Source organism: Bombus terrestris, chromosome 10, assembly GCF_910591885.1.
Source record: "Bombus terrestris chromosome 10, iyBomTerr1.2, whole genome shotgun sequence".
Lineage (NCBI taxonomy): Eukaryota > Metazoa > Arthropoda > Insecta > Hymenoptera > Apidae > Bombus > Bombus terrestris.
The window spans coordinates 7,155,225-7,179,768 of record NC_063278.1 but is presented as its reverse complement, the minus strand read 5'-3'; the positions used below and the strand labels follow the sequence as shown (position 1 = coordinate 7,179,768).

General features: G+C 47.1%; 1 protein-coding gene across 7 annotated transcripts in view; it reads right to left on the bottom strand.

Moving 5' to 3' along the window:
- Window positions 1–24,544, bottom strand: part of LOC100646232 (putative uncharacterized protein DDB_G0271606) — a 105,799-nt gene that overhangs the window by 38,867 nt on the left and 42,388 nt on the right. Inside the window, exon 1 of one of the 7 annotated variants that reach the window (XM_012312580.3) lies at window positions 15,837–16,031. The exons of 4 other annotated variants lie outside the window; for them this stretch is intronic. In XM_012312580.3, coding sequence (XP_012167970.1) covers window positions 15,837–15,893 — 57 coding nt within the window. In that variant the 5' untranslated portion in view covers window positions 15,894–16,031. Of the gene's footprint in view, window positions 1–6,531; window positions 6,630–15,836; window positions 16,032–24,544 lie in introns of those variants that run through there. 2 more of the 7 variants (XM_003398223.4, XM_048409640.1) reach the window with 2 other exon arrangements.

Genomic DNA, 24,544 nt, shown 5'->3' with positions numbered 1-24,544 from the left:
TGCCGGGTTATATTATGCTTGGCTCGAATGTCGATTAACGAGTATCGTACGCGTATAAACATGAGGCAAATTCTCTGTACAGGTAATTCATAGTCTACACCTAATTTTCTTTTTCCGTTCTATTCTTTGACGTGCGCTCCCATTTTCTGCCGATATCGCTTCGAGGAAAGCAGGAAGCACGCAACAAAAATCAGCCCGCGAGAAACTAAGAAACAGAAGTGGTTTATTTCGATCTTCGATTACCTCGGAGGCCTTCGTGACCTAGTAGATTGTTTCTCAAGTATCGTACCGAGATTCTTGGAAATTAACTGCGATGAGAGAGAAAGAAAGAGAGAGAGAGGCTTTCTTTTCCAATTCCTCGACTCTCGGTGACTCGGTGCTGTTAATTTGCGCCAGATCTTTGTCCAACTTTGGCATCGTGTTTCTTCGAACCTATTTAAAACGTTCGACGGATTCTTTTCGAGACAAGAATGCTTTTTTTTTTTTTATAAACGAGAGAGAAGAAGAAGCGGAGCATTAATGCACGAAGGGCTTTCGACGGAATCGACGATACGCCCTAGAATCGTTAATCGTTTTCTTATCGCGAAACTAGACGAGAGAAGCTACTCTTTCGGTCCGATATTCGCGGCTATCGCTGCTGAATCTCAAGCGGCCGAGCCGATTGGAGAGAGGTCGATTCGATAGTTCGATAAACCAACGACCCACGGTTTCATCCACTTTCGTCTGAACGTCATGGAGAAGATGGCGTCGCGCCATGTTCCGGAAGATAACTCGCGTACACTTCCCTCGCAGCTTCGAGATCCAAGCCCTATCTTTCGAGAAATTACTACCTCTCGTCTCGGTCCTCTGCATGAGGGACACCTAAACGTGTTTCTCATTAAGATTGAAACGTTCAAATTGATCCAAATCGATATGGACACAATATATCATCATTTCAGAATTTCTGACGATTTATGAAAAACACGCGATGCGAATTATAAATTCCTAACTTTCATAAATAAAATTCTTCTACTTTCCTATCGCAAGACATAGAGACCTCGAGGAATAATTTTTATTTCGAACGCGATTCACCAAATTTTCCCACTTGCACGAAACAGAAGCTACCGTCTCGATCGTCAGAGCGGTCGATCTTGCTCGCTCAGCCTTATGCAACGTTATCGTCTTGCCACGACACGTTCCCGAGCCTGTCGCGGTCTAAATAGCTCGACATACGATGGAGCTTAAGCCCCGTACACATTGCCGAGCATGACACGAAATCGACATGGAGGCGTTCGCAAAATTTGCCCCCGTTCCCTGAATATTCATCGACGTGAATACGTTATCTCGTCGCGATAACGTCGGCGTTTCACCCGTTCGCTCTCCCCTGCACGCGTCCATTACGAACTTGGAGACTGTAAACGCGAATACCTTCCACGTGCATCCCGATTATCGTCCGTTTTAGGCTCGTGAATGCGAGCAGCAGGTTCGTGCCGTCCGCTCGATCCATCGCCGAGGATGGATTCCGGTGAAAGGGTCACGAATATTGCTAGGATATTGCAGACGCGAGTGAACCACCACGACCGACCGAATAGATCGAAGTTAATTAAGATCGGGCAGGATAGTAGACGCCCTAAAAGCCCGGCAGCTGAGAACTTGGCAATTTCCACGCTGTTTTCTCATTCGTTTCCACGTATGACAAATAAAGTCCCGACTTAAGCCGTGGATTTCCTGAAACGGGGGATCTTTTTTGTTCTACGATATGGTAGAGCGCGCTCCGAGTGTTCGCCGAAAATGGGATATCGTAGAATGGGATATCCTGTTTGCACAACGTGTGTACACGATTTAGCGGAAAACTGACAGAGCAAGCACTCTCGCGGTTCACCCCAATAGAAATGATAATCCGTGGCACGGTGATGCCTGTGCACGCTTCGAATAATCATAGGTTACGCAGAATCGGCGATGACTAGAGAGCTTGTACCGCAGTTTGCAACGATTTTGCAACAGGGAACGCCAACCGCGGTCGATGAAACAGACGGAGAGACACGAAACTGGCGTGCTCGTCGAAATATTTCCCGCGTATTTACGGAAAAACCAACGCCCCGCTATCAAAAGCGTCCTCTCTCGCAAAACACGCTCGTGTTTCTTCGTTAATTCGGCTAATGGACGCTCGGCTGGGTCGAATCGGGGACGCGAGAGACGCCGGGCGAAATAAAACCGTCACAGGGCCTCGATGACACACCAGATAAGAGTGGCTAAAGAAAATATTTAAACGAGCGGAAAATTATCGTTTTTGTTTGCAAAACGGCGTGAAAGGTGTTCGTTATGGAGAAAGGATGTCATTTAGATCGGTGACTGGATAGATAAAAGAGAGAAGGAGAGTTCTCGATGGTCGCGGTTTAACCAAGTCGGACGACATCCTGAGAATTTCACGGACACCTGGCATTAAATAAAATGCCCGATCGATATCATTATCGTAGGAGATCGGTCTCCGCGAGATCTCTGTAAAAACCACAATTGGAACGCGACCTCTCGTCTGCGGATGAAGTAGTCCTCGAATAGGTAGACTCCGGGGAAGACTGCTGAATATCCTTTTTCTCGAGAGATCGTTCAATTACGATCATCGACCGGTATATTGGAATTATTATACAATCCCTGTGAAATGCAAACGAGCTCCGGATTCTCAGCCATCGGCGCATTAATCGTTGCACGCGAATGCCGTCGCTGTTTATCGTCAAATATTCACCAGTCATCGACAGGGGTCTCGTTATTTCGCGTTGCGATCGCGTCGTCGCTTTGCAGCAGCCCCTGTTAAATATTTGATATCCAGCCGGAGTAAAGAATTTGAAACGGAGAAGGCGTTCGATGAAAGACGAAGAACCTGATCGATGTCTGTCGATTGACGGCACAGACGGAAAAGGGAAAGGTCGTTGCTTAAATAAGTAATCCGAAGTGGAGGCTCAACTCCGTGCGAGAATCTAACTCAAAGTGGGGTCGTTTCCGTTATATGCTCGTTAACCGATCTCCAGACGCTTCGAGGAAGAAACACGAGTCCCGTTTTACAGCAACGGAAACCTATGGCGACGATGTCGCGTCGATAGAAGAGCTTCGCTTTCTAATTGATTACAATTCAAAGGAGAACATTCGTTTGGAAAAAGTAGAGTAAACCACTGGAGATATTTGTGGAAGAAGCTCGCTGTTTAAAATGGATCGAAGATGGACAATGTAAGAAGGGGTTCGTTTTCACTCTCGTTGGAACCGGCAGGACCTGCCTCAATCTTTCAGCAGACGCGAGCAGCCGCGTCTCGGCGCGGGTAGAACTGACCGATGATGAATGCGCACCGAGACAGGGATCGATGATACGACTATTTTTCTCGCCACCTCGGAAGTACCCGCTTAGAAACGAGCCGTCGGTGGGGAGATGATTTAAATTCATAAGTTCGCCGAGCTCTGCTCCAAGATTAAGAATGCATCGGTTTCTCGTCCAATTTCCATTCTTCTTTTTTAGCCGGCTAAACCCTCCAACCTTCGTTGTCTAAAAAACTAATATTCCTCTTTCTTTCTCCGCGAGGCGACACGCGAGTACCTGGTTTCGTAGAATTATTTAAACCAGAGGTAGAGACACGAAGATGAAAGCAAAGAGGCGGAGAGAGGATGGAACGAGAGACGCGGCAGAAACCGCGAGGTAAATTCTTAAAAGCGTTCGCCGATTCCGCGAACCGTGGCCTGCGAGTTAACGGTTTCGATATAATTCACCATCTGTAGCTATAAATCCTTTCAGCTATAAATCGCATGCTCCTCTGTCTGTATCGCTAATAACAGCGAGGAAATGGCGTGTAACAGGTAGCGTCTTCCGATTCGAACCCCACGTCTCGTCTCGTGGCTCTCTAAGCCCTCTCCTCTCTTCTCGATCGCCTCTTCCGTTCTTCGGTTGCGTTAATCTCCGCGTTGCTCTGCTATCCCACGGATGCAGCGTTAACCGATTAACGAAACACGAGACCCGCTGATCCAGTGCTTTCTCGGTGAAACGCGAATCCACTGGTTCTCCAGCGCTGCCCAGCGAAAAAGGGCGGAGTAGCTTACCACTCGCGAAACAACAACACCGTTTTGCTGTTTTGACTCACCAGTTTGTTTCTCTCTTCGCGGAAAAGAAGGTGTGCTGAAAAAATGCAAGCGGACACTTTGTGGCCATTACCTGCCAACAACGACGACAACAACAACAACAACGAGGGAAAAGTCTTTCTTTTTTTCGCGTGGAAAGCTGAAGGAAGAACAGTGCCATTCTACCTTCTCCTTTCATTCGTTCGTTCGTTGGTTCCAGTGGTCTTTGTAACGCTGCTCGCGCCTCTTCATGCAGTTCAAAGTGTCACCGATTGTTCCCGAGGCCGGCGTGAGACAGTGGAAAAAAGAGAACACGCGGCGCGGGTTCGAAGGTGGAGATGAGCTCCACCTCGAACGCGGACAATGCCACGGGGGCGACGCAGCCTTTGTGTGTAAAACGACAGAGGTTCCGCGACGCTGTCTTCCATCTACTTACTCCACACCTCTTTTTAACTTTTTCAACCGGCGTCGTAATCGAGAACGGTCTGCTCTGCACGCTGCCCTCTGTAGTTAGACACGTAGAGTGTACATCTCCGGCTGTCAGACATTCCAGATTAAATTCTGTGACCGTAAGACGTTCCTCGAACCGACTCCTAGAGCCGACGGTTTCTCTACTTTCTCGTCGCTTTAAACCAGATTAATTTCGTGACTTTCCTAAGATAATGGCCGAGTATCCGTTCAAACGAACAATCGGTAAAAGAACGATCGAAAAATCTCGATAAATCCCGCCTCGGACAACTCCAAAGTCAAGCAGGAACGTGAGGTTCGAGACGTTGCACGACTCTTAGAAAGCATGGAATAAAATCGTGATGAATCGTCGCGGTCCGACCACGGGGAACAGATACCCTGATAATGCAGCGACACTTCGACAGCTACCCTTATTTATGACCGTGAAAAGGGAAGCTTTGGTTTAATGGTTCGATCGTCGTTCCTTATTTTCCTCTGCAGAAGAAACTGCGGATAAGAAAACCACCTCCGGGCTGCAGACTACAGATCATGCATAGTTTGCATCGTGTCGTACTTTCGCATTGACAACTTTTTAGCTCGTACCCATTCCACCTAAAAGCTACCATACTCAGATTTCTGACATATGTATAGACGTGTTTGAAAGTTGAGAGATATCGATGTCGGTTTCGTGTTAGAAAGTCTCAGAATTTTCATTTATCAACGATGTCTTTCTTTTCTTTTTATAGTTCTATCAGGTTGCGCTTCGATCGATGGTATTCCCTTCTGTTGCTCTTTGCTGTTTCTGTCTCTCCTATCCTTCTCATTTCTTTCGGTTGTTTTAATTTGTTTTTTAAGTACACTCGCGTTACCTCCTTTTATTACAATCCCTTCTTTGATGTTTCTGTGATAAACATTTTTTTAATATCGCTGAAATCCCTCTCTTACTTGCACCATTTCTTGTCGTAAATGTTTCGCGCTCTATGGAACTCGCTCGTCGATGTTCCTCGCTTTTTATCACGGAAATTCCTCTTGGAAAATCCTTTTCGCGAAGCTGCGAATCCGCTTCATCCTGATTGGCTGTCCCGATGACGGCGATATCAAAGAGAAGCTGGTGCATCATAGATTATTTCGTACTATTGATCCAGAGTGGACGCGGTAATGCGTGAAACTGGAAAGGCAACGACCATACACGTTCACGGAAGTTAGGTAGTTGGCTAGAAATGATTTTGGAGAAAGTGACCACTACCGACCGCTGACTGACCACAGGACGGACGCTGTTTCCGTCAGCTACTTGGTCAACGACTAGTCACAAGTGTAAACTAGCTTCCGATATCCCGCTACTCGTAAAGAATCAAGAGACAAGGGAATCGTGTTCGATTTCTAACTTTATACATTCGAAGAATGAATGCATGGAAACCTGAGTAAAAAATCCTACGAAATATTGAAAGTTTATCGAGATAAACAACAGTATTCGGCTATGATGAATATACATATCGGTAAAGAGGAGAAAATCTATTTCCGTTGAATGTTATAACGCGATGTAACGAAGAGTTCCGTTAGGCCAAGAGTTCCTTATGCCACGGTCAAGAACAATCGCCATTTTTGAGAAACTGAATTTTAACGCTACGAGCATCTGCGTGCCAGCGCTCAGATGGTACGTGGGTTATTTTAACGGACTTACAGTACCATGTATTTTTAACGTCATCGCAGCGCTTCTACTTAGCTCAATAGTCGAGACCTTGTCATAAACCTTGGAGTTTCCAAACGGTCACGCAACGACACAATCTAACGGTTTCACAACTCGTATCTCCTCGAATATTCCACAGGGGTGTAAATTGCACCACCTTGACGTACAACCCCACGTAGCAGTACCGGGGCCTCGTTCTTCCATCCGAAGATACAACGTGCAATGGGAGGGAGGATACGAGGCATTAAAAATGCTGAAATAGCGCGTTTTCGAAAAAGGAATTCCAATGGTAACTGAGAAAAGTCGAGTTAAATCGCTACCTGTCTGCAAATCGGTTCGCACGTCGTTTGAGTAGCGTGACAACGTCGCTGTCTCTGCGCACAGACATATACATACACGCGTCAATTTTGCGCGTAAATACACTCAAAAATCACGACACGTATTTTTTTTTTGGTTTAACCAATTAGTCGATAACCAGTCGGTATATTTCTAAAAATTAGTTGCAAAACGTTCGAACGTCGTAAATTTCATCGCGTCGCGCCAGTTAGGATGTAGACATTACACCTCCCGCTTCATAAATGGAAGCGAAGAAAAGAAAAAAGGATGAAACGGTTAGATGGGATTTGATCGTTTAGTCGCGATGAATCGCGCGTTTCTTATCGGAGTATTTTTCCCGTCGGGCGAACGAAATAAGGCGAATACGTGTCGGACACGAGGAGAGTTCGTGACACGTTAACTAGAACGCGGGAGCACGGAGCTCTGTTTCCACCTTTTTCGCTTCCGTTACCGGGACAACTCGCGAATTTCTCCTATTTTCCTAGCGCACAGTACCACGTCGTGGAGTTTTCAACTCGTCACCACTCGTTAAAAATGTATATTTCGAGATATTATTTCAGAGGACGAAATGCGACAGCAATTTGACGGCGAACTGATAAATTTATTTGGTGGAAACTATCGATTTTTCGTGCACCGACCAGGAATTCCACTCCACGTTGATACTCTCACTGATAATTTCACTGCGTTTGACACACGTCCTCGATACTACGGACTTTTTCACAGCGAAGATGCAACCGAGAATCCTTTTAATCGCGTGAAAAATAAACACTCGACCTACGGTCTCAACGTTTGGTCGATGATTTCCTTCCGGAATACCAAGTAATTTTCCTTTTAATTAGGAAGTATCTTGTAACTATCGCTGTATTACCGTACGTCTGCCACGGAGATCGTTGTTAAACTACGCTACCAAGCAAGAGTCGATTCACGAGCAAAATGACGAATCGTATAAATCTCAGTGGGAACGTAGTCACGTTCTCTGGAAGACAAGACAAACCAGAAAGTCGATCTTATTAAAAGACTAGGCGATCGATATTCGTCTCGCGTGCAAGGTATTCATCATTTTTCCGGCGGATACAGCAGCGGAGAAACGTGGATTTTCCAAGGCTACGTGTAACAATCGACCAGCTGGGACGTCGATTGTTCCGAGACGTCGATCGATCCGAAAGAAAATATAACCACTCGATGCATGCAGCGGCACCGATGAAATTGAGTTTCAAGCCTACGTGACGTTCCCTTCCGTGCCCTTCTTCCTGCTATCCGGCCGGGACGTTTAGGAAACGAAGCTGTCCGTCCTATTCCCTTGCAACTTCACCGCGGCATGTTGCCACGCGTCGAAAGTTTGACTCGACGAACGCCAGCTACTGATAACGTGACGAACGCTCGGAGCTTTGCCGGTAGAAGCAAGCCGATCGGCGACGTAATCACCGATAAGGGAAAATTTACTACGAGCAGGGGATCGAATATCTGGTAAAAAAATTCCGATCCTCTATATCGAAATCACGACGTTCTTTTTCATTAAAATTTCAAACATCAAAGTTGTCCATTCACTTCAACGTGCTTCAACTTTCATGGAAAAAACGAATTGGAAGAAACTTGGTCGCAGGTTGTCGTCGAAAAACGCCAACTTTGAATCGGCTGCAGCCAATCGACCCAAATTTCTTCTATGGCCGGTGACTCCAAAAATTCCATGGAACCTTGCAGCACGACTTTCGCTCGTCGAGGGTCGGATGGAAAAACAAAGCGACCCTCTGTCGGCGACAGTTCCACGGATCTCGAATCGAGTGTTTGTAATTCGCCCCTAAGCGGTCGGTCAACAGACCACGTTCGCGAAACATCGTTCCAATTTTCCATCGAGCGCGCTCGATGCTTCGTCTCGAGTTTCATATTGGTCGAAATCGACGCGGCCATGGTCGAGGTAGCTTTCGTGGAAAAATTCCAACGACCGTCGCTTTGGTAGCAGCTACAACGTTTCGGAATACGATTTCCCATAAGAGCACGGGAAATAAGGTTGTAACCGATTCCACGTGGTGACGTCGATCGAAGATCAGCGATTTGCACGCGTCGTACGTTGAACACGCGCGTGTACCGTTACTGAAATCCGCAGCTGCTGTTGTCTCCGCGTAGAAGTTACGCGGAACACGCTTTGTCTCGGTCGATCGGCCGATACTTTGCTATATTTTCCACTCGATTCGAGCTGCCGCCTTCCTGCCGCCGTGGACATTTGTCAGACGGCGACAGTGCTCGTTGGAGGTAGTCTAGAAGAACCGAAGAAAGTGGAAGTTGTAGGTACTTGAGAAGAGAAACAAAGTCAGTAGCCTGGGATCGAAGAGTGGATTATCCGGATCGATTTCTCGCGAATACTCGTCCTCGTATCGGCAGCTTGAAATTTGGAGCTGGATCGAGCAAATGAACTAGCTCTGAAAGAGCGTGTCTACGAATAAATGCCACCGTTGCAACCGATCCTCGATCATCGTTACGTCGAAATGACACGAGATAAAAGATGGCGTCGTTACCAGCAATGTACCGACGCTTTCCAGATGCTTTATCCGAGAGTTATAGATCACGCGCCATTATATATCTTGCTCGCGATGGTACACGTCTTTTGAGTAACAGCCGTATCATTCCGCGAGGCAATGCTCTAGAAAATACGTTTCTCCCCCATACCGACACGTCGATGAATTTAACCACAGCTGCCGCGCGTTATAGCCATTCCAAAGTAGCAATGTCTTCGACAAAGAGCAAACGCCTTTTCGTGTTACGAGAATCTCATTTGCTTTGATTTTCGCCCACGCGATTCTCTTTTCAATTTTCGTTCGATATCTTTTTGCGCGGAGAAAACAGACTCGCGGCAAAAAGACTCGTGCGAAAAATAGCGCGAAAATCGAGACACCATGGAAGATAGCGTGGCTCGCGTGGCCGGTCGTCGACAAATGGACGCGAGCCAGAGAGGGAAAACAGGCGGCAGTCAGCCGGACAGAGTGACAGGGTGTAAGCTGACTCGTAACTTTCGCAGACGGTTACGCAAATTGCTCTCTCAGACAGCGCGTCTACGTTTCGCGAGGGTGGTCGCGATTTATGGAAATTGGAGGATTCTCGTTGAGCCTTCGCTCCCGTCGGTTATCGTCGACGCGTAAGCGACGCGATGAGTGGCGGCAACGATCGTCCGATTCGATGTAATCGACGGTTCATTGGCGAATTCTCTGGAATTCGCGACGAAACAGCTGATCGTTTATCGGGCGGTGAAATAGCTAGAAAAACGATAGAAAGAAAGTGGACGTGTCGCGTGTGAAAATTGGCTATAAACCGTGGGGTCGGTCGCGTGTAATCGTACACCCGGAGTTCCTTGTTGCTTTGGAAGCTGTTTGGCCGATACCCAAGACACTCGGAACAATTCGTTTCGCCCGAGAAAATGAAAGTTTCTTTTTCCGTGTAAAACTTGTACAAGGTATGTGAGTCTGATAGAAGTTGATTCTACGAAGCTCGTGGGACTGAGCTTCGCCCGTTTCGAATCGTCGAATCGATCGATTTAGCGAAGATAGTTGAAAGACAAAGACGATATCTTTGCATAATATTACATCTTGTTAGATTTTACTAAATTTTGATAACGAGATTCTACCGTAAAGGGACGATAATTTGTTAATTTTAAATCCCCGTACGCTGGAAAGTCGAAGCGTGAACAGTAGCCTCGTTGAAGAGTACGCGAGCAAATTGATATGCTGCATTTTCGCGTAATGGACAGGCAGCGAGTTAAGAAAGTTGTCGCTGGTTAATTAGCACCTGACGCAGCTGTGATTTAATTACGGGAAAAAGCTTGGCGTACGTGTGATACGATTTTTTTGCCCCGAGCTGGCTCGTCCTCGTGGAAAAACCCGATGGATCTGGTAATGAATACCGCTGCACTCCGCGATCGTAATGGTATGCATAACGAACTGCATTGTACACCGAGCAATCGTGTCGCAAAGTTTTTTTTAAGCTTGAAAAAAAAAAAGAAAAAAAGAAAAGAAATAAAAAGACGACAAGGCGAAAGAAGTTCCGCTGGTGCAAAAAACGGCACGCGAGCATTAATTACATTTGTTAAGGACCCAGAACATAATTTCCGTAGGTTTTTGAAGCCTCGGAGCTAAGTTGAAACCAACGACGCAATGAATTTACGGTTACGCGGTCGTTGAGGCTAGCAGGTGCGAAAAGGAGGACGTCGATGTTAACGAGGAAGGACGACGCGTAAAAGGATACTCTAGTTTAGACTGGCCATATTTTGAACCAGTTACAAACGACGACGTTATACTTGGGCCGTGGAAAACGAGCTAACTAATCGATGAACTTCGCTGGAATAATTAAATACAAATGTTCAACTTCGAGTAGGTTACTTCTTAAAATCGTGCCTTCGTCCAACAAAAGTTGATACATTGCGAAGCTACTCTGGTATCTTCGTTACAGCCGGACAACTCGGAATCGCCGAGTGGCGAAAAACCAAGGTAAACGTGTCTATCGGCGATTCGCGTCGATTTGCATGTAAAACCGCGGAATCGTTAGCGGATAAAACAATGGTAGTGCGACGAAATTCGAGCGAAATGCCGTGTTCGGCCTGCGGACAACAATAGCCGAAGGATCTTCGCACTTCTAGCAGAACTCAACAGGTTTTTATTCGCGGCGACTGGTAACGCGTCGTTTATGAGTCCGTGGCCCGATAAATCTGTCGTTATCGTCGCCGATCCTGTTCTTTATAAAAAAGAAAAATGCCTCGTTCTCCGGCGAATTTCCATCTATTTGCACTGTCGAGCGGTGAGATGCGTGAGCGGTTTATTCGCGGACCAACGAACAATAGACAGATAAAACCACCGACTAAAAGCAGCCCCTCGCAGCCGGCCGTACTCGCGAAACATTCGTCGGTCGTGGCTTCGATTTACCATCGGAAACCTCGAATAAACCATCTCGACGATTCGGTTCTTCTGTCTGTTTCTTACCGCGAGATACTTCTTCCAGTCTCCTTGGAGAGATATCGAGTCGATTGCACGAGTATTCGTCAAAGAACGATTTGATTTCGATAGACTTCTGTTTGATTTCTGGATACATCGAATGTATATTTCAGAGGTCGGTATCGGCGGTGGTATCGAAGTTTAGTTTCTTGCCGGGCTGTTGCCATGTACGTACGTTAGAAACGGCGATACCGCTGCGAAGGGTTGGTTAGAGTTTGCGTGCAAAGAGGACCGGATGATTAATCGCGTTTTCGAGCTGGCTCGTGTTTCGTTGTTGCTGCGCCGTTTTGGGAGAATCCGGCTGGCAACGGTGCTTTTGTCGTATCTACTCCGTCGGTGTTTTGTGTTTTTAAATTCACCTCTTTCCGCCGGCAATATAATATTTTGAATAAGCTACGCGGATGAAAAAGATAAAATACACCGACGTTGTGCTAAAACGAAACGACCCACTTTCGATGGAATAAACGCGAGAATTGCATGTAAACCGGACGTCTCAAAGTCCAAGTTTATTCAACGAACGAAACACCATCCTCACGGATAGCTACGCCATCAACGCGCATGAAAACGCTGGTGTAACGAAACGTTTCGGAAATCACGTGACAAGCGACGACAAGGTTTGTCATTCGGTAAACGGCGAACGGAAAGCTTTTATGGCAAATTGTATTTCGGTCGAGAGGCACGTTGTTGAATACGAGCCCGTCGGAAAACAAAAGACCAAGTAACGTCGCTCGATATTTCCTGGCCCACGGAAAATGAAATTCTCGCGTTCGCTCTCGTCCTGGACACTCCAACGTTCCCACGTTAATTTATTTATCTTTGTTACTGCGACGATGTTTCGCAGATCAAGTTCGTCCGCAAGAAGCAAGGAAAAGGATACCACGGAGAAGATGTTCCCCTTTACTTTCGGCCGCGGCGCGAGCAGAAATTTTCAGGAGCTTCCATCGAGCCAACTCTAGGAATTGGGTGCTTTCGCGACGAGATTTTACACCCTCGTAAAACCGGTTATCGAGAACGAGGTCCCGATTCGGAGCTTCCACGTTTGCTCCTTTCGTTGGAACTTTGCGAACTCGTGTCTCTAAACAGTCACAGGCTACGTAAGGGAGCAATCCACAACGAAGAAGTTCCGCTTGCCCATTAATTAACCCGATAATAACTCCATCTCCCATAAACCGAGTATTTTCTTCGAGAAAAGTCTCACGAGCTCGTGAATTCTTCCCGAAACCTATCGTATCGTTCATCGTGGTTTTCCAAAGTTTATTGGATTTGCTACCGCCGCCGGATACTACCGAATTCGTGCAACGATGGCGAATCAGAGCACCGGCGAAGAGAGCAGCGCTTCGTCCGCTGGACAAACACGGTTTTCGGCTTTCAACGGGGACGAAAGTTCTCATCTTGGTTCGTTAGGGCGATAAGTAAGAGGAACGGTCGCCTCCAGGGTAAAGGGACGCCGGGATTTTCGAATTACCGATAGCAAAAGAGACCGAGGAAGCGAAAGAAGGAGAGAGAGAGCGTAGGTTGGCTCTCTCGGACGCGAACTAATCTCTTTAATGCGGCCTTAAACTGGCCGCCTCGGACTGTCGAGGGGAACGAGTGGCCCTCGAGACTCGATAAGCCCTAAGAAGGAAGGATTAATCCCCGAGAAGAATATTCAATTGTGAAATTCGCTTTCTCGGGTAATTGTTATCCGGCGTTGGTATCGCGTTGCGCAATTACCACTCGGTTGTCGCGGTTAATGTGGCGGAAGGGCGGAAAGAAAACGCGGCTCGGCAGGCAAATAACCGGAGAATGGCGGGCGAAAGAAACGTTTTCAGCGTTTTCTTCGTTACGCGATGCATTCTGCCGGGAGAAGTTGAAAATGCGGCGAATCGCGAGCTCGCTTAATTTCCGTGGCGCGTGAAATTAGGTGATTCGGGCGGGGGTTGGTCCGCGCGTAATGTTGTTCCATATCGTGCGAGAAAAAGCCGAGAATTTTAATTAACGATCCGAGTGCCCAGCCCTCGTGACGTCGAAAGAACGCGTCGACTTTCGAAAACAGAACCCGACGCTCTCCTTCGTCGATTCTATTAAACTTCCGCGTTACGACGTTACAGAGGAGATGGTGAACTTTCGATTACACGCCTCCCAGAGGAAACCGTGTCTATTTTCTAGCGAAAAAGAAGGCTTATCGAAGTTTCTTAAAAAAAAAAAACTTGGGTCGCCAACGAAGAATCGTTTCTAGCAATAAAGTGAAGAATTTCGGCCCAACGTCGCCGTAATTGGATCGGAGAACAGGCGAATTTTTAGTCACAGCAATACGCGAACCTCGTTCACGCGGAACGCGCCGTGGCTACGCGAACGAATACGAGAATCTGTTGAATAAAGAATTTAAAAACTTCCCTTTGAATGTCGGGTACAAAAATATATGACCTAATTTACTTGGGAACGACAGAGTCGAAAAGAGGAGAAAGAAATTCGATCCTTGGAGGACCGACGGATCGATTTGGAAGATTAACTGCCCGAGTAATTGCATTTAGAGGAATCGGCGGCCAAGCTTGGCAGACCGATGACTTCCAATGGCTCGCACTATTTTTCCTCGAGAGACGTTACAAGATTGTTAACCGTGAAACGAGGCTCGCCTTGCCTCTCGTAGAACCTTTGCTGTACGTTCTTATCACGGTACCATGTGGAGCATAGAAACTCGTCAACTGGCAATGGAAAAATGCGCAAGAAACACGACAAAGTTACCCTGTCAGATCGATCTCGCGCCTTTCCATATTAGGTTCAAGCTACGACTCGACGATATCCAAACAGCTCCGTAAGAATATCGATCTACATAGTCATCGCCCTTTCCAACATACAAAAGCGAACCGAAGATAATAATTCTAGTGTCGTTTGTTTCGGTTAATTCGCCGCGGAGATTTTCGTGTTTGCTTCGTACCACGATTTTTCGTGTAATCTATTCGACTTTAAATCGAAGATTAATCGAGCATCGAACGTGTCCGGAGACCATAAACGAAGATCTTATCTGTCCAGAAGAGGAGGAAGATTAGGAAAATTCCTGGAGAAGATGGTGAACGTGAGAACGGAATCGAGGCACGGGAAACACCGTTCATCGTATATATCGGGATCTAAATAACGTTCTGACGTTTTAAACCGGCACGATCGGCCTTTCTAGCCTTTATCTCTTGAAAATTTGATATTCCTATTCGCCGTAGTCCGTAGGTCATCTATTAAAGGTTTCCTCGACTCGCTATCGGGACTCCCTTTTATTATCACCTTTTCATGATCACGATTAAAAAGCTTTCTCGATCGATTCATCGATTTTAAACAATCCGAAAGAAGATTAAATTAAGCTACTTTCGATCAGGCCAATGGCCAACAACGAGCTCGGTATTCCGATCTTAAACGAAGATCGCTCGCCGTTTCTTCCTTAAACACCGTTTCTACGTAATGGATATCGCATGGAATAAAAATATCGGATAGTTATTCGCGTGTGGAAGAGAAAACTCGTTCATTACCAATGACCCTGACCGACTAACAGAACCATGGGGCAAGTTTTTGTCGTAAGTCACCCCTCGCGAGTCCTTCCCAGAGCCGTTCATCGATTAAAATGTAACAGTCTCTCCTAGTTTTTGGCTACTTTTTGTATTTCATAGCCGTTTAGACGGTGGGTAACGTTTACGCGAAACTTGTGCTTCGGTGTATTACAGCCGCGACTACGAGATCCGAGGCTTTCGAGCTTAAAGCGTATTTAGCAGTAATAACATTGGTAGCTGCGAGCAAGTTAGGGGAAAATATAGGACAGCTGGAAATCGCAAACTGAAAAGTTTGGATGGATGTGGAGTTTCTGTGTGCGTTGGCAAGGTAATTAAATGTCGTGAAAGTACATAGGAGGAAAGGGATAGTCAGAGCGAGAGAAACGCAGTCGGCAAAGAAAGAGAGCGGATGCTTAAACGCGAAAGCGTATGCATACAAAACGGTCACGTTGTATCCGCCCGTGAAATAAAGCCGCGATATTGTTAGCTCTGCTCTACAGGTACAAAACCTCTTGGTACAGATGCATTACACACGTAGTAGAACACGGACAATAGCCATTGAATTATCGTTCTCCGAGCGATAGCATCGACTCGGCCTTATCGCCAGTTTCGCGACACGACTGGACCACGGAAAAGTAGCCGACCTATATCATCCGTACAAATTACACTGGCGATCTCACGCAGTCTCTCGAAAGCCTTGGATACCTAAAAACCACCCCCTCTCGGGAGAAACACCGCGCGTGTCACGTTCGCGCATCGCTAACTTGTCGAAATCAAAACCGTGAATGATTGGCTTACTGTGAACCATTGCAGCCCGCTCCTGCCTCGTATGCCGTGGATCGTCTCGCGGATCATCGGAGCCGGCTGAACAGCTGTCACGAGGCTGGCAAAGAGCTCGAAGGATGCGCGACTAAGAGAAGAGAGATAAAGGAGAGAGAGGAAACCGGTCCGCTAATACACCGTGCCGCGCTCGTCGACCAACTGCGTGGCTTTGCGGCCGCCGCGAATGTCGAGCCGCGCTCATCGCCGAGCTCGACTCTGTTCGGCTCCGTTCGGTCTTGTTCGACTTTGGTATTCGGCGGTATTCGGCCGACCACCGAAATGCGTCGAGCGCGGCGCACTCCCTTGCCGGCTAGCCGGCAACTTTCACGGGGGATGCGTGGACAGAAACCGAATTAAATTGATTAGGATCTTCATCGGATCCCCGGGACCGACGAATTACCTCCACCAGCTGCATATTATGCCAGACAGTGCGATAGACTCAGCCATAAACCTCTGCGCGGACAGAAACGCCTCGCGTAATTCGATTTGCGCGCCGATTCGCGTCCGGCAGGACAACGCGCGTGCTACGTTCGATCGAGCGCGTTTCGGGATGTTGATTTTTCGGCTTGCCTAGGATTAACTCGATTCTTCCACGATGTTGCAACGATATACATTGTTCGTGGATTTGGTGGAGAGCTGGGAATGTCCAACTGCTCTTCGGACACTGTTAATCGTATCGTGCGAGTTATCTAAGCCATCCCCATTATGAACAATAGTAGCTGGAGATATTTGGGTTATGAAATCTGTGAACGAGCTTCGCGGTGTATATATATATATATATTTACTATCTATTACTTAACGGGACGCTCTTTCAACTTTCATAGCCATTATATCGCAGAGATCTCGTGGAGAAGATACTTTTTTCCCCAATTTAGGGGATCTTTCTCTTCGTTGGCCGACGTCGAAGAAAAACGCCGATAAGAAAACAGACGCGAAACGGATGGTTCCGGCCAGTAGACTATCATTCCGTACACGCTACGGTTAATTACACGTACGTCCTCGGTTCTCCTGTCGTGTAATTCCCTTGGTTCTTGAGAAAAACGTAGTATCTCGGTGAAACTGGATCTCGAACGAGCATCTCGACTCAACGGATAAAAATAACGGTTCGCTTGCAACCCTGTATATTATTCACGGTGGATATGAATTATTTACGAAAGTCTCCAAGTAAAGTTGGCCAATTTTTACGGAGTACCGCCTTTGTTCGATGGAATTATTCAATTGCAATTTCCGATTTGAATAAATCTTTCCGAACCTTTCCTTTTTGTTCTCGTATATCTATGTAACCGTAAATCATGCGAACGCTCGTACAATTGAAAAGCGTGGATAATTAAAATTGCATCTCGTGCGAGTTCGAGTAGGCGGAACGAAAATATTCGTGGCTGTAAAAATCGAAACGTTGTACAATGCGCAGGGAGACGGTGAACGAATTCCACGCATAGTAGCCGAGACTGCAGACATCTGGGTTCTACGTTATGACGCACGTATTCCAATCACCTAACGCGCTCCATAATTCGGCTGCTCAAATCCCGATACTGTCGGCCAGACGGATTGGCCTGCATAATGAAGCGTTGTAAGGGTAACATACGTCCCTCTATAGTCTTCCTCTTGTCTCTAAACACGTGCAACTTGGTGCGAAAGACGATCGATCTCGCGCTACGCCAGCCACGAACCTCCAAAATCTAAATAAACCCGGCCACCTAAACTCGACAGCAACTCCTTCATTTCGCTAAACAATCCGTCGTAAGTTGTAAAGCGCGTGACGACTACGCACGATGATTCACGGTTTTTACGCGAGGGAATAAGAGGAAACAATGGCGAAGGAAGGTGTTAAGCAAGAATGTAACCGGTTGCCGTGACCAGGGTGCGAAAATCTGCCGTGAGATTGATTCGATCGACTCGAGGAAGCTTTGAAACTTCGTGGCGAAGCCCGGCAGGTTCGTTTAATCGACAATGTGCTAGGCGAGTTCGTGGGAGAGACCAGGAGAGAGCTGCAGGTTCGTTAACTGGGATCGCGTTCTTCGCATTGTCGCAGCGATTGCGCAATTTCCAACGTGAACTTTGTCGCGCCACGGAGTTTAAACAACGCCTTCGAGGCCAACACTCGCGTTAGTCCTCTCCAATTACGGAGCTTCCGGTCTGAACGCGACTCGTCGCGCCGCGCCGTATTTCCCGTTCGTTTTCGTTGCTCCGTAGCGACTCCGAGGTCTTCCTTCGACAAAAAAAAAAAAGAAACCCGCGTGTTCCATCAAAGTCGACCACCTTCTCGGCCCACGTAATCCAATGAATAATTCAAGCAATCTAAATGACGTTCGAAATGGAGAAAACCAAGATAATTCTACGGGTTTTCTATCAAACCGTTCGACTAGAACGCGTGTCTGCAAGCTGTGTCGTAGCTAGGTGGTTTATACGCGGTCAGGTTACCGGTTTTAAGACTCTTTAATCTTTTAAGCACCGAGCTTTAATCACCGGGACTTATCCTTTCTTAAAGAGCACTTTTTTTCACTCGGAATTCTATCCCTCAGTTTCTTTTGTCGTTGTTTTTCCGACGGAGAAGCGCAGGATTTTGGAACGAACTGTTAACAAAACGCTCGACCATTTGTCGATGCTCGTATTGTAGGCGATCCGCGTAGTACAGGCAAATTTTCAGTCGCTTACATTACGCCAACAACGAGTACACAAAGCTCGATTATATCTGTATAACGATTTCGAGCGGCTTATTGCTTTGTCGACCGTTTATTATCGAATGGATTGGGGAAAGCGGATTCGGCCAGCCGGATCCGAAAAGCCGACAGCTAATATTTTTACCGGGCGCGCAATGAAATTTCGCGCAATCTGTCCGTACCTTTCTCCTGAACCGCGCGACCGTGTTTTCCGCCGTTGTTCGAGCCGCTGTGCACCGTACAAAAATGCGCGTGAAACGATAAAAAAGTAACGTCGCGTTAAAGGCTCGCCGAAACGAAATTTTCCGCCGTGACGAGCATACGCGATAGTCGAATACAGGCTAAGTTCGTCCAGTGAATATTATTTTAACCAGGTTCGCTTGCGGCTATTCTCCGATCGCGATTCAAACCACATCGCGTCATCGCGCTGCTTCGTTTGTTCCTGGTTTATTTTAGAAGATCTCCCATAACTTTCTTCGTGTTCAGCGTTGCAGCTCGTTGCCATAGTCGCCACGGTATAGCCTGCGATTTATTTTAAAAGTAATGCAGTGGAAGTTGGTTTGTATGAAGTACGGTTGATACGATCGCGCGAGCGTAAATTCCCTCTCGTAAAATTAAGTAGTTACACGCTGATTAATTCGCTTCTCGACTCGGCGTATTCGTTGTTTCGTGAATCATGGTTAAGGAACGAACGACCGTTCGACACCGGAGAAGAAATTTTATAATTTGCTTCGCGCAACTCGCATAGCATCCGTCCGAGAGAAAACCGAAAAACAGGTAACGCAGTAAGAAGAATTTCCAGGAATTTTCTTTCCTCTGACCCAGTTTTACGACGAGACCAGCGACCAGAGACAGGTTATGCTAGTTAGCTTGCCCGGATAATGAATGGCGCGCAAATGTCAACGGAACCAGCTCCACCTCCACTCGACGCGTTCCTATCGATACGAGTTATTTACATAAGTGTTTCGTGCTCGTATCGTACACGGGAGATATGCCATTAATCGCGGTAACAAGAACGAAATCGATGGGATCGAGGAAAGACGTGGATAACGCGCGAACGAGCGATTCTCCCGGAGAAAGGTGGATCGCTCTTGAAAATCGTTATCAAATTTACTCGTCCGGCAATTGGGTCGGTGATGTTTTTCCAGCAATTTCTGCTCCACCAGTTTTTACGTTGCTCTTTGTGTTCCCCGGCCTTTTTGATGGCTCCATTGATCGACTCTATACATACTTCATCGCTGATTGTAATTGGACCGTTCCAAAAATGGGACGGAGAGGTAATTATCAAAATTGAAGCGAGTTGATTGAAGCCGAATTGCATTCTACTCGGAGGATTTCTTGGAAAAAGGGACGATAATGTACGGTGAAAGCTATCCCACGACACTCGAAACGCGTTCCACGAGCATTCCTTGAACAAAGGAGTTTCTAGGACCCTCGACCGGGTCCCCTAATTTCCAAAGTCGAAGGAAAACAGACCTTCCGCTCTCGTAGCTCTTTCCCACAATCGCACTCGTCTCTGGTTTACCACGACTATACAACCATATCTGTTTCCATGCGCAATGAAGACAGTTTCGTGTTTATCGTTTTTCGAGGATCTCGGAATCGCGTAACATCTCTTCGAGATCTAGTTCGCTGATCTGTCGGATCGCGACGTAGTCGGTTGGGAAGAACCTTGGATCGAAGGCTTCACGCAGGGCTGGAAGCTCGTGCGTGCTCGCCGATTGACGTGGGAAGATGGAAGCGTGTAATTGAGCGAGTGAAAATGATCACGTTTCCTTCCTCCGTCGAATTCCTGACTCGTGGAAACGTCATAATTTCGTTTCACCCGATTCCACGACCGTCTTTCAACGCGATCTTTCGTCTTCCAGACGAAAGATAAGTCTCTACGCCCGCCTGCAACTCTGGCTACCGTGAAAATTGGGTCGCATTTCGAAATTCTCGCCAACTAATTAACGAAACTTCCCGATACGTGCAGCGCGTAATATTCGCGCAGAAATGGTGCCGGTGGCGGCTTTGCGTTCCAAATATTCTATAATAACTTGGAAGTCTCCGTTCGGTGATTTAATTTTACGAAATAGCACGATTATAACAAGTATGCACGGGTATTCGAAGGTAAATACTTTGGCGATAATCGAATTTCACGACTCTTTATGTCGTTAGCGGAACTCGATCGGATCCAGGGAACGATCTGTAATCGGTAATTACCGGTCGGTTCTATGCGATTATTTCCAGCGAATATTTTAGCAGGCGACCGCACGGTAATCCGATAACGGCATTCACGAGCGTGTCCCTTCGACCAAAAGCGAGCGTTGCCTCGTTACGTCGTTTTTACCGCGCGAGAAACCACCGACGAGCGAAATAAACTCGAAATATCGCCGAGCCGGTTACGCGGCTCTGCGGTTTGCGTATTAACCGCGTTGCTGTTGCTTTCGTTATCATTTCTGCCTGTGTAACTATTCCGCTTCAACTATGTCAAAGTCGATTTTCGTAGAACGAGCAGCAGATCGAAAGGATCGATCGGAGAAGCCTGGAAAACGCGATCCTCGTCTATCTGAGAATTCGAAGAAAAAACTTTGCGGGGAACGAGCCACTCTCGACGAGAGAGAGAGAGAGAAAGAGAGAAAGTGATTCTCCGTGGTACCCGGAGCACAAATTGCAAGGAAAGTCGGGGACACAAAAACGCGCGTCATCCATAATCGTTTAGGACGTTCGAAGAGCGATCACAGGTCGTTCCCTGTCGTCCACGCTGTTACGATCGCGGTGGCTTCCGTCGTGAATAGGGGAAAGTTGCTCGGCGTTTAATTTAAGCCGCGTCGCTAAAACGACCGACCGAACTCCTTAACCCGTCGATCGCGACGTCGTTAAATAGTTTCGTCAGGGAACTCGGTTAGACGAGTGTCGCGCGCCGAACGAAACTCACAGCTAGATGCGGCTGAAAGATAATCTCCCAATGAGATCCACGTAATTCCGAAATGTGGATGTATCTACGCCGAGCGCCGAACCGTTCGGTTAATTAAATCCACTGACTGAAATCATTAAGATAATTGCACTCGTACCAGGAGCGTCGAGGAAGCCCATATCGAATCCCAGCTCCAATGAAACGTTCCACCGTTCGAATCTGTTAGCCCGAAACGCGGGCCCATTGGTCGATAGGGAATGGGAAATATTTTATTATCGGCAGATTGCGAGGTTCAGGCCCGCGGCCAACGTTGATTGATAAATTAATGGGAAACGAACGCACGCAGCGTCCCGAACCGTTTAAACGACCGGTTGTCGCTCTCAGCTTCTCTCTCTCTCTCTCTCTCTGTTTCTGTTTTCTCGCTGCTTCACAAGAAACATTTTATTCCCGCGTTCTTTCTGCTTCCGTTCGCCCCGTGGAAATGCGTGTTTTTTAATTACTCGCGCTCCGTGACACAATGCTATGCCGTCGTGAGCGATCGACCAAACTTGACAGTCATTTACTTCTTTTTCTTTCGTCCGCCTTTTTTTCTTAACAGGAAACAGAGCATTCACGGGCGGACAAACGCTCGTTACTCGCAGCAGGTGCCGCAGCGGGTCTGGACGAACAAGAGTCTCCGGACCACACCAGTCTTCGCCACTGTCGTGACACGAAACAGAGCCACGTTGATTGCAGTGTGGAAAAAAATAGGACCTTTGTGTATGGTTTAAGTCGATGCTCTCGTACTCTCCAGTTCGTTTTCGCCGTAAAAAATCAACAAACGGATCGGATACCGTATATTCTTCCTCGAGATGCACGACGATTATTCCCTTTTCCTCTCGTGGAGTTTCGCGCGAACTTTACGATCTCGTGACGTTGTGCAAAGAATGGGAAAGAAAGTGAATCTAATGGCGTTTTGAGCGTCGTCGACGAATCGACGTTTCGTGACGGACGTTCGTGCACTCGCGGGAAAACGAAAGTGAACTCGAGCGTCACTCTCTGTTTAGTTGCGCGATGGCTAAACGTCACGGAAGAATTCCCGAACGTGTCGTGATTTTTCACCAGCTGGAACAGACGAGCGATCTCTAATTCTATCGACTGAAATTTCGTTCGAGCCCGACGGGAATTGGGAACCTAGTTTCCCCGCAATGAAATTATATTGCGAGCAAGTTAAATATTATTATTTCCCAGTTATGCTCTGCCTCTGCTTCCTAGTCCACAAACTCCTCCCCCTCGGCGAAGATAATTCTTGAGTGGCTGGGAGCGAAACAATGGGGCGAGTATTTCTACGACCTACATTTCAAGCGAGCATTTGATATTTAAATACGTGGCCTGAAGCTCGACCCGGCCTTTACCTTGATTCCTTTAATCAGTACCCGATTTCCTGGCGTCTTTTCGCAGACAAAGAACAACTCGCGTTCGTCTATGCTCGACTATCGCGATCCGTCTGTTCAAACCGATGCAGCATAGGATCGATCGCGTAACCGCGACCACGGAGCAAAAATAATATGAGAGAACGTCGGTAAAATTCACCGTTCTCGTTCGTTCCGACGATGGTGTCGGTCAAAGTTCCAAAGCAAACGTGAACTTCTGACGAAACACCTGATTCGTTGAACGTGGCCACCCCTGTTGAAGAGAAAAAAGGCCCTGGCGCTTCGTCACGAACACGCGCGTCACACAGAGTTCGACCGGCGGCTACATACAGGGACTGACTCATAATTCAGCGTTTATTGAACAATGGCCTGTGGTTACTATAGGAACGTGACGATGGAACGACAACAACAGCACGCAATCGCCACAACCCTGGGCTATAGACATCGGCGTCTACCTCCGTCTCGAGCCAAGCCAATTTCTATGGATTCGTTCGACGATCAATGGATATAGATTTCGTTCTTTAGTAGGTGTCGTTGAAAGATCGCCGCGGGATGACGCGATAAAGCCCCAGAGAAATCGATTTCCACGCGTTTGCCCTTATCATCCGGAGGCCAGATACGTCTCATTGACGAAAAGTGGCTTTTTTACGTGGATGGCTTCGGACGCGTTCTCCGAAGCATCCTCGAGGCTACGAACATCGATACGTGCCGCCGCGTCTACTTCATCTTAACGGGCTTTTGACGAACGACAGAAGCGGAGGCTATCGACGAAAAGAGAAAAAAAAAAAAAAAAGGAAAAAGAAACACGAAAAGAGCGGTTAGTTCGCTTCAGGTTTCGAAGCTCTGCGTTTCGTCGATAGAATAATTCCCCTGGTACGAAATAGATGGGAAAATCAATTCGGAAGGACTATTTAAATCAACGAAACGATCCGAATTCCCAGCTAACCGATTGTTTCCTCGTGGTCTGGTTCGCGGTAGGGGACCGGCCAATTAACCGGGCATCTTTTATCCAATTAACGCGAAATCCGTTTGTGTAGTCGAAACAGCCAGGCATCGATTACGCCAAAGTTTGACGAATGCCAGCTACATTTGCAATTGCGTTTTGCGTTGACAAAAGCACGCGCCGTGTTACTCATCGTTCGCAAGGGACCAAATGTAGTTAATCGTTCAAGTTTCGATGATTAGCAAGTTTCGATAGAACGGTTTTCGAGAGTACATCTCTGTATCCACGCATGCAGCCGCGAGCAACCTGTAATTTCTCTCGTTATCGGGATCGATCGGGTCCACGATTAAACACGAACCGTGAACGATAAGCATCTGTTGCGAATGCCTGTAATATCTTTCGATATCGACCTAAAAGCGTATTAGTATCTCGCCTCGTAAAACTTCCCACTGAGATACCGGCGAACCATGATTATAGACGTGAAGTTACTCGCGTGCTCTTTGGTCCCGTTCCTTTCTCCGCGGGCGTTAACTCGCTGTTTATACCTTGTCACCTTTCCTAATCTACCTATCTAGTTCGACTTTGCTTCTGTTTCGGTGATTTATCTTGCCACGTTAACGAAGAAATCAGACTGTAATTCCAATTCTTGTACCTCGGTGGAAACTCCGTGTAACTGCTAGACCACGTTACTACCGAGGTTCAAGAACGATTAATCAGAGCATAGTGTCGGTAACTGATAGGAGCAGATTGTCCTTTAATTAAACCTACTT